The sequence below is a fragment of the Nyctibius grandis genome, chromosome 4 (genome assembly GCF_013368605.1).
Source record: "Nyctibius grandis isolate bNycGra1 chromosome 4, bNycGra1.pri, whole genome shotgun sequence".
Taxonomy (NCBI): Eukaryota; Metazoa; Chordata; class Aves; order Nyctibiiformes; family Nyctibiidae; genus Nyctibius; species Nyctibius grandis.
The window spans coordinates 70,466,764-70,480,023 of NC_090661.1; the positions used below are offsets into that span (position 1 = coordinate 70,466,764).

The window sequence follows — 13,260 nt, forward strand, 5'->3', positions numbered from 1 at the left end:
AGGCTCAGAGGTGACCTTATTGCAGTCTACAACTACCTGAAGGGAGGTTGTAGTGGAGTGGGAGTCAGCCTCTTCCCCCGGGCAACTAGCGCTAGGACAAGAGGACACAGCCTCAAGCTTCGCCAGGGGAGGTTCAGGTTGGACATGAGGAAGCATTTCTTCTCAGCAAGGGTCATTAGCCACTGGATGGGGCTGCCCAGGGAGGTGGTGGAGTCACAATCTCTGGAGGTCTTTAAGAAAAGCCTGGACATGGCACTTAGTGCCATGGTCTAGTTGCCATGGTGGTGTCAGGGCAAGGGTTGGACTCGATGATCCCAGAGATCTCTTCCAACCTGATTGATTCTGTGATTCTGTGATAGCTTAGAGAATTGATTCTTTAGCTTGGAGAAGAGGAGACTGAGGGGTGACCTCATTAATGTTTATAAATATGTAAAGGGCAAGTGTCATGAGGATGGAGCCAGGCTCTTCTCAGTGACATCCCTTGACAGGACAAGGGGCAATGGGTGCAAGCTGGAACACAGGAGGTTCCACATAAATATGAGGAAAAACATCTTTACAGTGAGGGTGACCGAACACTGGAACAGGCTGCCCAGAGAGGTTGTGGAGTCTCCTTCTCTGGAGACATTCAAAACCCGCCTGGACACGTTCCTGTGTGATATGGTCTAGGCAATCCTGCTCCGGCAGGGGGATTGGACTAGATGATCTTTCGAGGTCCCTTCCAATCCCTAACATTCTGTGATTCTGTGATTCTCTTGCTATTATTCTGGAATACATTTATCTCAGTGGCTTCTGTCAACGTTCAGGTTCTTGTGTGTATTACAGGTGCTAGGAGAGCTGTGCTCCAAAACGTGTGACCTTCAGCACTTTTAGCAGGCCTGTTACCTTCAGCTTGTGCAGATGTTACCCTCACGTACTGCAAATTGTTTGCAACTGTAGTAATAGGGAAGTCAAATTTAAGGAACAGAAATTACACCGAAAAGCAGGAATCTGAAATTACTACACTGAAAAGCATCTTGAGCTGACGGCGTTTTGTGAGGTTGTGTTTCTTGTCCAACCTCTTGGCTTTGGGCTTGGAGAGCTGGGAAATTGGGGTTGTCAATTCAGCTTTCATTTAAATTTCTGAGCCTTTGAATATTGCATTAACTTTTAGATCTCATTTGTGGGTAAATTGTTATGGCTGTCTTGAGACTGATGAGTCAATAGTGCCAGAAGTGCCTTGACTTTGTCGTCAAACCATCTGAACGGGACCTCAGCTTGGAAGCAATGAAGCAGAAGTTTACTGAATCTTGCTCTGTTATCATTTTATTCTGTTTATCTTCCAAGTTGCAATGTAGCTGGTGGTGGTATTTCCAAAACAGAACTCCTTTGGGCTTTTTGTTAAAGCTCTATTTGTTAACCTGTAGTTATTTTCTCTGTATCATCTTGGTTTTGCAACTGTTTCCTGGTTCTGAATCAAGTAAGGTGACAGAGGCTTGTATGAGCCACATCTGAGCTGTACAATATTTAAATTTAGGTATACACCATTTCAACCAGTGCAGTGGCAGGAAACAAATCCAAGTGTTCATGTAGTAGTACAAGAAGAAAAAGGGAGGCAAATTCTGCTCAGTTATTACTTTTCATATTGGGTTCTGATGGATTAGTTAGCTTTTTCATGCAATTTTTATTGGATGTGATCACACACTTTTAAAGATCTTCACAAAAAAGGAGTGGCTGGGGTATACATATATAAATTACTGCACGTGTGTACTATATGTTGCATACAGTTTTTATTTTAACATAATTTTTGTTATTCATAGGATTTAGGTGATTATCATAATGCAAATCGCTCATATTCTTGTCCCATCACATCATTAGTTACAGCACTCGTATTCTTTTATTCTTTGGATTTTCAGGAAAAAAAAGACCTTTTTGTGTAAAAAATAAATAAATCCTTTGTTTCAGTCTAGATCGCTTAAACTATTTTCCTATGAAAGTGGTAAAATATGTATGACTAATTAAAATAAAGTGCCTTTCATCAGCTCGTAATCCCTGCCATTCAAATTTACTTAGAAATTTTTGTATAAATAAACCATGCAAGTGTATAACCAGCCAAATATATTAGTCTCTTTCAGTTTGAAGCACTGCCAAGTGCAGATTATATGGCGTAAGACTTAAGGCAGTAAAGAAATCAAGGCAAATCCTTTCCTAGGGATCAAGATTGTAAGCACAAAGAGAAATAACGCTAAATAACCCATAGTATAGATCTGGAATTCTGTGTTGGCAAAAAAAAAAAGGAGGGGGAAATTACAACATGATGTTGGGCAGTTGTTCTTTCCCACTTTACCAAACCTCCTCTCTAATGAGAAGTAAGATGAAATGGTTCCTTGTCGGCTGTGATCACAAATTTGATTGTTTCAGTTGTGAAAGATAGTGTTAATTTTTCTTAAAACCAAACCGTGCCTCTGAGGGAAGGAAATGTCATTTACTCGCTTCCCCTACCAGGTGGCTTTCTCTTGAGGTTTCCCAGTAGCATTTCGTGGAGATGTGAATTAAGACAAGCTTGTAGTTCAGGGTGCTGTGCCTGCTGCACGCGTAGTGTGCCATGGTTTAAAGGAGGGAAGGGGAAAAAAAAAAAGGCAACTCCTGGATCCCCCTAAAATCCCACCGAGCTTTGGAAAACAGAATCACCTCGCTCAGGTTTTAAAGCCCTAGTCTGAAAACAAAGCTCCATAATAAGCTATCTTTGGATCTTAAAGTGATTTATATTTCCATATAACGGTCCTTTCCAGATCCAGAGGCAGATATATTAGTTTATTCCCAAACTAAACTATCCTGTAAAGATTTTACAATAAAAGTGTTCTTATTTCAAACGTGCCAGTTTTTCCTGGCTGAGCCTTTCTGGAAAAGGCTCTGCCCATCCTATGTTTGAGAGCTGCTGTTGAGTGCTACAGTCTGCTCTTGTAAAGAACCACTGTGGGAATATTTATCTCAGGCAAAAAGAGCCTGAAAATGTTTATTTTAATGCTTTATGTTTAGAATTTTAGAAATCTGTAGGTGGAAATTCCCATGTGAAAAACTTGAAGCCCTTCAAAACTGAAGAAGAGGTGTCTTGTATTCATTTCCTTTGGAGTACAAAATAGTATTCATATGATTATTATTATTATTTTTAAATTCAATGAATGGAGCCTCATCAGAATGCTTAGGCAAGAATTAAGGAATTGCTTACAGATTTTCCCAGTAAGGATTAACATCTGACGTAGTTGTGTCATTGCTTCAGCAACAATGGGATCCTTTATCTACGCTCACATATTATATGCATTTCTTTTTTTCCTACAGACGGTGCTTTGTTTGTAAGGGCAGCCTAAGAGGACCTGTGTATATTAGCTCTACTGAAAAATGTGCATATCTGCCAGGTGTAAAATGTGAGGGAATACAGCACCGGTTGAGACAAGTGCGTGGTGAGAAGCTACTGTGTATGGGAACAACTAACATTGCTGTGGTTAACTTTCATTTTATGAGAACTAAATACCCGTGTTTCACACGTCATTGGTGGGATGCAGACTCCATAATTAATTTAAATTTTCATAGACAATTGAATTTTCTGTGTCATTTGTAGTGACTATTATCTTTAGCAGTTGAAAGCCACTCAGACCTTTTGTTCTTCTGATGTGTTGGGCTTCATTTTCATTAAATAACCATGCCCTTCCAACACCCCCAACCTCTTTATTCATCTACTGAATCATCAGCACCCGAAACATTGGAAATTCAGCACATAACCATTGGCTCCTCTCTGGAATAGCTGTTTTAGCTGTGCAAACAGAAGTTGAATGGCAGAACTGGGTCTTGCACTGCCTCTGTCTGGATTTTGGTCAGGCCAACGAGACCCGTCGTCTCTGTTATATATAGGCAGAGCGGAGGATTGCAGGGGGATCGGAGAGTTTGAACGGGGCTTTGGGGGACTTGGGAGGGATGAACCAGCACACCCAATGCCTGCCGAAGAAAACTGGCATCTGTGGGGTTGGGATGAGAGAGGCTGGAGGCACTTGGAGCCGTTGTTTTGGGAAATTCACTCTCTGTGTTGTGCCCTGTGCGCACAGAGAGGCTGTTTTATAGGGTTGCCTGCAGGTTTCCCAGTCACTGGAATGCTTGGGTAACTGGGAGAGCACGTGTGCCAGCACCAAGTGAGGGCAGTTCAGTGGTTATCTGGGCTTCTTGCTCTGGATCATCTGCCTTCAGCATCCACTTCCCTCCTTACCTTGAGTTTTCCTGCTGTTCACCTTTCTTTGCTGATTGCGGCAGGACCAACTTAAGGATGCCATCACCTGCTAGCGTGAAGCCCTCCTTCTGTTACAAAGGTGGGGTGTTAAGAGATTATCATCGTTTCTAGTACTGTGGAAGCAGCGTTTTCCTATAAATCTGTTACAGGAAAGGTTTCAAAATTGGCTTTGGAACACTTTGAGTGTTCCAAGGAGATTTTTCCTTTTACTTTCATAGCTTGTAGGTACAGTGGTCTGAGGAATGAAGAATTCAGAATAGTTCTGAGGTTCCAAGTAAAGAGCAATTCTCTGCTATTTATTACATTTTCATACTAACTTCAAGCAGTATGAAGAATACTTCTGGTGTATACTAGTGTCCATGGGCACAAAGAGCACTAGCAGCATGTCAGAGACTTCTGAACCGCCATCAAGCTTAGTGGGACGTGCCCAGTCCCGGCGTGGTGCTCTGCGAAGCAGATGCTTGCGTGGCCTGAGCCAGTGGCTGGGCTAAAAACCACTGCCCTTGGCTGGGTCACCTCGCCCAGCTGCGTTTGTACTGCTCTGCTGATAGAGCAGGTAGATCCCTTCCTTTGCTCAGTAACTCTGAAACCTCCATGCTCTCTATTGTTTCGTGTTTGTTTTTTTACCTATTTTTCCTTTTCTGTTTCTTTGCATCTATTATTCCTTTTCCAAGCTGTCCTTACCAGCTGTTTTCCCACCTTCAAGGTAGGAACAGACCTTTGAGCACATGTGGTATTTCTCCTTCTTGATCTTCCAGATGTAGGAGGAGAAATTCTGAGCTGAGCTACAACGGATATTGTTTCAGCTTGCTTGCAGGGATGGGTATAAGGGAGGATTCTTGCTCCCTGGAGCCCCAGTAGTTAGTGTGGGCATCAAGCATAGTTTAATTAAGAATAAGCACCAGGATACATTTTTCGTAGAGATTTCTCTGTTGTCACGTGGACAGCAATTGCTGGGCACCCACCTTCCTCCTTTGCAGTGCCGAAACTGAAACTAGAATGAGGGTGAGCAAAACAGCCCTTGGTGAAAGTCTGGTTTTAATAAAAAACCCCTCTCTAAAATCACCCTGATGTGTAGTTTGGGTTATTGTAAGTGCAGTTCCCAAAGGAAACAAGGCTCTGTGCAGTCAGGGTAAGCATGAGTGGGTTTGTATCTCCTCCTCATTCCGCATCCTCTTGATAACTTTGAAACTGATGGTTGCTATCAGTCAAATTTTATAATTTTTTGAAAATTCAAGACAATTGGGTAGAGAGGAGTATACCCCATTAAAGCTGGACTGTTGTTTGAATTTAACCCTTAATAAATTGTCCAGAATCTGCATCTTTCTCACATCCTCACATGCACTCTGAAAATTTGGCCTCCTTAGCTGAGGTGTTTGCAGATTAACACTGCTTTCACTACTCATTTCAGCCCCATGGGAGAAGTGGTGTTTGTTGAGGCATTTGTGGTTAGGGGTCCCAGCAGTGGGAGTGTAACTTTTTCATCAAAACACCAAACAGAATTCCCTTTCCCTCTTAGCTGCTGTCAGTTTGTGATTTGTTACCTAAAAAACAAAAATAATAATCTCTTATTTGATTTTAGAAACGGAAAAGATCCCTGTGATGCGTGGACAGTGGTTTATTGACGGTACGTGGCAACCTCTGGAAGAGGAGGAAAGTAACTTAATAGAACAGGAGCATCTCAACCGCTTCAAAGGCCAGCAGCTGCAAGAGTGCTTTGATATGGAAGTATCAAAACCTGTTGACGGGAAGGAGGGTAAGATTGTTTAGATTGCTATTTTAATAGTATGTTCTCTGGATCGTTGGGGTCTGGTTTTCTTAAGTAAGAATGGGATCTGCAATGGTTTTCCATCCTACATGGTGGGGAACATCGTTATAGGCATCAGTTTGCTCTCCCATTTTTCAGTGCATTGTGATGTTGTAGGATTTCCTGCTGCAGCACGTTTGATGAACACTGTAAAAATTATATTCATGGATAAACTTCTTGTTCCCATTTTGTGTCATGTTTCATTCCTTTTAATTGTGTTTGAAATCTCACTTCAAACTGAAATCTCTTGATGGGACAAGAAGAGTCGGTGTCCAAACACAAACTGGCTATTAGCTCTCTGGCCAGCATTCCTAATTCTGCCCTAAAGGGAGTATCAGATTTACAGATCACATTTCATTTACCATTCTTGTTCGGTCTGTAAATTTATTAGAGTAGTTTTCAGCTATAGTAAATCTTGGGTATTCATTCTGTTATGGAAATCCTTATATTTTAATGACCAGGCTGAGGACATTCAGTTAGTGTTCCTGGGAATCTCAGTCAAATGCATTTAACATTTTAAGAATAGCTTTCTGAAATTACTGATCTATTATTTATTGCACACAGCTGAATGGGTTGATCAGGGTAAGTATAGCCCAGCAAAAGTTCAGTATTTTTGGCTTTCACACTTCACTTGTTTGTTGGTTGTCACTTGGTGAACAATCTACAAACCAAGAGCTGCAAGGAGAGAGGCCTCACAATAATATTTTAGTAGGGTTTTGGTTGTGTTATTCTTTATAAAGCAACTTTATTCTTAAACTCTTTAAACTCCAACTTTGTACAAAGCAGTTACAGAGTGTAGGCCTGGCTGTGTTTTGGCTGTGAGCACGGAGGAGTTCTCGTGTGTGAACTACATGACCACACAAGTAAAAGCTTGGTGATAAATTGGAAGCAAGGCAGTGTTCAGGGTAGTTCTGTAATTACTGTAAGGAAAACCAGAGTATCATTTGTTGGCTTAGGGAGATTTTTCAACAGTACAGAGAGTAGTTAATTTTTGAACTCCCCTCACACTAGTGAGGATTTTTTTTTTTTTCTATTTATACCACATTAAAAGATCTTTTCCTCTGGCTAAGCCTGCAGTACAGCCTTCTGCTTTAACAGCTCTGTCAGGTAGGTGCATAAAATGGTGTGACCCCTGAGCCACAGCACTGTGCCAGTACAACCACCCTTTTGAAAGGCACTTTTACCTGTATTTCTGTATGCTTGTACCGATATATTATTCCAGTGTACCGGTACAAAGCTCAGCTTTGTTAGTACGGCTGCACCCCCGCTGCGAGTGGGGTCTGTTTGGGGTAGGGCAGCATGCTTTTACATGGAAAGCACATCTTTATGGCTGCTGAGTGCTTCAAGCCTTTGGTAGCATAACTCCTGATGAAGGAAGGATGGCTTCAGTTGTACTTGGGTTCTCCTTATCAAGTAAGGAAGGGAGTTCTTTTTTTCTTTCTTTTTTTTTTTTCCAGAAAAAGTCTGGTATGTGGAGCAGAAATTTTCGGTAGGAGAGATTGGGGAGAGTGATGAGAAAGATATAGTTCCTGATATTTATGAAAACATAAAAGATCAGGAAAAGGAACTCCAAATTCAAACACCAGTGCCTTTTCTAAAACTAAAGTTAAAAAGGCAAAACCAAAAAAAAACCCCAAGCTATGTATGCAGTCACTTCAAAATGCAATACATGTCAAGTCACCAATAACTTCCAATAGATTTTTCTTGTAGCAGTAGGAAAGTTGGAGGAAAATTACAGCTAACAGTAAGTGTGAAAAGTGGTTTTGTCATTATAATATGCCTCTCAATACATCTCTGATCAGCTGGCATCCGTGATTGCCATCTGCACGTGGCACTGGGAGAAGCTTTACAACTTGCATTATTGCTGGTGAAGTAAACATAATTAGTTGGAGAAGTGCTGAATTCAGTTTATAAATTTCTTAAATGCTACAATTTGTTGTAATTGCATCCTGTATGAAACATATTTTGGTCCCATCAAGGTTTACAGATAGCTGTTATTTCAGACTAGTGATAGTTAAATAGATCCGTAAATATCATTGAGAGGCGAAGTGACTATTCGCAGTGCTATGATAAAGCATTGTACGTGATGAAAAACCAGCCATCTCATCCACGTCCTCAGCAAAATTAATACAATCTGCTGTAACAGTCTCTTAGGCAGAATTACTTTCTTATATGAACATGCCAGTTTGCGTCGTGAATGACGAAAAACTAGCTTGTCAACAAGCATCTTGTTGATAGGCAATAGTCAAACCTGTCGGCTCTTGGTTTGCCCCCAGCCATGCTCTAAACGGTGGCAGCAGGCTGCAAAGTTAGGAGCAGGTTGCACTTAGCTGTTCCCATTCTGGATAATTTTCTCTTATTCAGCCTGCTAACTTGGGGCAACATATGATATCCTGAAACTTAGTATCCAAGACTCAGCTGACAATTTATTTGCAATTATTCATCTTTATTTATTTATTTTATTGCCCTCTCAAATCTTTTTGTGAAGAAAACAGAATTGCAAGCAAGTTCACTAGGTGTTTGGCTTTTGAGCAGCCTGCCCAGTGCATTGCTGGCAATGGAATCACCCTCTTTAAGCACAGGGCAAGTGGTGCTGCTTCCCAGCAGCAGGTAATGCACCGTACCTGTGAAGGGTAGCTGCTCAGCATGCGGCGCCCCTCTTCTGTCCTCGTATCTTTAGTTTTGGGATACACGGTAGGAGGGTACCCTTACATCTAGAAAAAATGATTTCCCACTCCAGTGATTTGATTTATTAATTCTGCCCCTGGATTGCAGCATGTTAACAAGGAAATAACTAAACTTCATCCAGAGCTTTTGTTGGCGATAGGATGTTGATGAATAAATGCCCCATTATTAAACTCTTAATCCAAGCAAAGCTTCCTCCAAAAGTGCAAAATGTTTCAGAACAGGGATCTCCAGCCTGTGACCTATCAGTAACATAATGCCCGTGCTGCCTTCCAGTGTCATTTGGGACTGCAGGAAGCCGTAAATGCTGAAGGTAACAGAGCAGCATATGACGGGATTGAGGTGAACGGTTTCTCAAGTTCTGTTGTCCATGGGGCAGCCTGGAGACCACTGCTTCAGTGGGAGATCCCTCTGCTGAGTGAACTGTAGTGGCATTTTGATTTTCATCCTTACAAAGTATGTAATTTCATGCCTTGCAAAATGAACCGTGTTGATGGTGCCTGATGCCGCTGACTGCTCTTGGTGTGTGATCCTCTTCAGTGGTCTGCTGAGCTGTTGGCCTCAGCAGTGGCATGAGTTTCTCAGGTAAATTATTTGTTATGGCAGAACGCAGAGATGGGGCACTTCATTACTTAGGGCTGTCCAAGCAGGTTAATGTGACCTTTAGATTTGCCATATCCAGTTGACCTGGATTTGTCTCCAAGAAGGTTATGTCCCGTGGAAGTTCACAGACGTGGTTCCCATGTACCATAACTCTGTCTGTTGCTTGTGAAAATTAGTCAAATTTCTGAGATTGCTGGAGGAATACTTGGTTCTGGGTGTGTTGGCATCTGTAATGCTTGTCAAAGGCCAGCTACCTGGACCAGCGATCTCTGAAGCGCAGCACGTACAGGAGGTGTTGGCCTGTGACAGCCGATTTTCCAGACCACCACAGACCAGGCGGAACGTGTGCGTGTCGGGGAGGGATGCTGAGGGCATGAGCCCCTCTCTCCATTGACTCTGCAGGGAGTTCTGCCTCCCGAGGTGCCCAAACCCAGGCCAGAGGAGCGCTGCTGAAGTCCTGGTGCAAGCAAGTGCTGCAGGGGCATCACCCGTCTCCTCCATAGCTTGGCCGCGCTCTGTTTCCCATCTCATCACCCCAGTGTCTGCTCAGATCCTGGCCAAATTCCACAGACATTTTTCAGTTTAAATAGTCCATTTTATTGTTGATAAATACAGGAAAGGACGTTGCTATTCTGTCTTTTAAGGCAGAGTAACCGATACAGCTACAGGAGGAAGCCACACTTAGGTTTTTGGGCCCTCAAATTCATTTGTCCAGTACTTGTGTTTTTTTGGTCCAGGTAACAGTAGGCTTTATTGGCTTTGCTTCTCCTTAAGAACAATTCATTCTTCAAACTTAACATACATAAATTAATATGAACACAAGATGTAAAGTGACATTTTGATCTAAATTGTTCAAAATTTTAAATATTTGATACAAACGTCAACCCTTACAATGTGGAAATATCTGGGGTGTTTATCTGGTCATACTGAGGATGGGTTATATCTCTGTGCCTTTGTGCAGAAATACTGACCTTTCTTGTATTGCATATACCCAGGGATTACACTTAAATATATTCCTACTGTAAAATAATTTTATAAATATTTCTGAGAAAAACCTAGGTTATAACGCTGGTTCTGTGAAGTAATATTTCAGTTGAAACCATTTTGAAGGGAGTACACAAACGGTCTCATAATACCTTTTTAGCAATCAATAAGCTTAAAACTTAGAGAATAACATCAGATTTAGAAACTGCTTTTTGTGCGTACTTAGGCAGACAGCGAGGTCAGGACCTATCTAAAGCAGTTCATCAAAGGAGCAGCGTTCTCAAGAGACGTCAGTAGTATCAAGGCCATTGTAAGATAAAACAAGACCATGAACTCGGATCATGGCAGGTTCTTAAGGGTTCTCAGACTAGATATTTTGCCAACAGTATTTAACCATAATAAAGGCAGTGATGTTCAGACCAAGAGCACGATGAAGGATCAAAGCCACTACTTCAGTGTTGATTTTTCTCTCTTGCTCTGTGGCCAGAGCCCACATCTCCCTTGCTGTGAGCTCCTCGAGCACAGAGGAGCTGTTAGCAGGCAGGTGCCCACCGCTTCAGGTGCAGGGAGGCAGTCCAGGATGGAGGGGCAGCTTTTGTCACGCAGTGACTTTCAGCTGGAGGTTCAATCTGCGGGACCCACAGCTGCCTGGTACGTGGTAAAACTGCTGTCCCTTGCCTTCTGCGTAGCGGTGATGGTGGCGAACAGCAGAGCAGGATCAGCAGGTGCTCAGCACGCTCTTGGGGAGGTCACGGCAGGTGGTGCTTCCCACTGCTCTAGGTTAGCCCGAGGGCTGATTCTGGTTCTTCCCTTCAAGAACCACTGAGCAGTGGTTCAAAGGGTACATCATAAACTGGTCCCTAGTATAAATAATATCCTCTAGCAGCCCTAAGGTTTGCTACCTCTGCTTTAAGAATACTTGGATAGCTGCTAGTATCATAAATGTAGCTGAGTACTGATCATCTGTTGCTCCATCATCTTTTTCAGGTGTATTCATTTAATTAGGATGAAGTGAAGCTGAAAGCTTAATATATATGCTAATAAGTAGGAATAGACATAGTTCATCATATTTGCACAGAGAGATTGTGGAATATCCATCCATAGAGATGCTAAAAATTCAGCTGGAAATCACCTGAGCAACCTGATTCAAACTTTAAATTGGATCCAACTTAAAAGTTGATCCTGCTCTGTGTAGAGGATCAGAGCAGATGAAACCCAGCAGTCCCTTTGACAGAAATTATTCTGTGATCAAGTCTATGATTCCGTAAGAGATGATAAGAAATGTAGAAAAAAAACTGAGTCAGAATCAGAATGAATTTTTCTAATGCGTTGCTTTTGAAACTGCGTAAGTTTATTGGTTTTTCGTATGGGTTTTCAGCATGTGGTCAGATGCCACAAAACTATAAAAGTTACATTTGGAATAGTTTATTTGTTTTGCCTTAGATTTCAAATAAAATTTTCTCTGTTCATAGAAGATTTATATTAACAATGAATTTTTGTCACAGCTGGCTAAGTTACCCTTTAGGTAGGAAAGTCATATCCATAGAATCAGAGTTGTGCAGATCAGAAGGAATCTCTGGAGATGATCTAGTCCAACCGTCCTGCTCAAAGCTGTGGAGTCAACAAGAGCAGGTTGCTTAGGATGTTTCCAGTGGGGCTTTGAATATCTCCAACAATGGAGACTCCACAACCTTTCTGGGCAATCTGTACCAGTGTTTTATCACCCTCACCTTAAAAAAGATTTTCTGTTATACTTGAATTTCCTGTGTATATTCTTCTTGAGTCTTGTATTGCCACAGCCATTGAAAAATTCTGCAGACTAAATTATTTTATCAAGTCCCAAGCGCAGTAGCTATGAGCCTGGTTTTCCTCTCCTGTAGAAAACTGATGTGCAACAGTAATATACTTCACTTGCATCTGTATTAAGGCACCTCCTGACAGAGCTGTTAGCTGAGGGTGTGAAGAGGTATGACCCTGGACCAGCATAACTGTGGCAGCCGAAACCCTTGACCCAAGCATGGAGCATCACTCACTTGTACTGGCCAAAGTTACTGGATCGTAGAGTATTTGCTGCTCCTGATGTTTGTAAGGAAGACATCATTCAGTTGCATTCCTCCCCACTCTTTGGCAGGCTAACTCATTTCAGGTAATCACAGCTTAATGACTGTGGATTCAGAAGCCAGGCTGGAGCTTCTGGATTTCTCATTGGATTTAAACACGCTCTCTTGACTGTATCAGATTTTTGGGGCTAAAATATTTTGAAATTGACTACTTGTATGAGTGAGGGCCCACAGAAGACGTAGATTTGTAGGACCTCATTTTCAGCCTTGCTCAGGAGCCCCCGAAGAAGCGCAGAAGGTATCCATCATAACTGAGTTAACAAGTCTCCTGATGTGTAAGTGCCAAGAGCAGTTTCTTCCTCTCACGTAACTTTACCTGCTCCTTAGCAGCAGCTTTCACTTACCTTAGAGCACTTCTTCCATAATCGCACAGCACCAATATGTAAGTCCCTGAAAAAGAATCTTTTGGATTGCTGTGCAATATTTTGATATTCTCATGAGGAATGAAATAAGACAACTGAAAGCCTAATAAAAGTTATGGACTTGCCTTACCATGAAGGAGAAGCTCAGAGGCAAAGCGTGCGTGCCGTTGCATTTCACCGTGGAAGGCAGCTTCTCGAGGGCTTACAGAACAGGGTAGCAGTAGGATATTTCATCTAGTATAACTTTTAATGATCCTTTAACACTCTTTGGGGAAAATAACAGAGCTGTGCTTAAAATTGAGGGGTTTTTTTTCAAATGTTTAGTGTATACTTAACAAGAATTACTGTGTTCTACCCTATACAAATAGAGCATTTATGCTTTTGTACGTGTAAACGCAAAGGCACTCGGTGAGTCTGATTACACTGTGTTCCAGCTGTCTTTTA

General features: G+C 41.9%; 1 protein-coding gene across 1 annotated transcript in view; it reads left to right on the top strand.

The window, feature by feature from the left end:
* LOC137661789 (phospholipase DDHD1-like) overlaps positions 1-13,260 on the top strand; it is a 65,328-nt gene that overhangs the window by 11,058 nt on the left and 41,010 nt on the right. Inside the window, exon 2 of the mRNA XM_068397412.1 lies at positions 5,838-6,011. Coding sequence (XP_068253513.1) covers positions 5,838-6,011 — 174 coding nt within the window. The remainder of the gene's footprint in view (positions 1-5,837; positions 6,012-13,260) is intronic.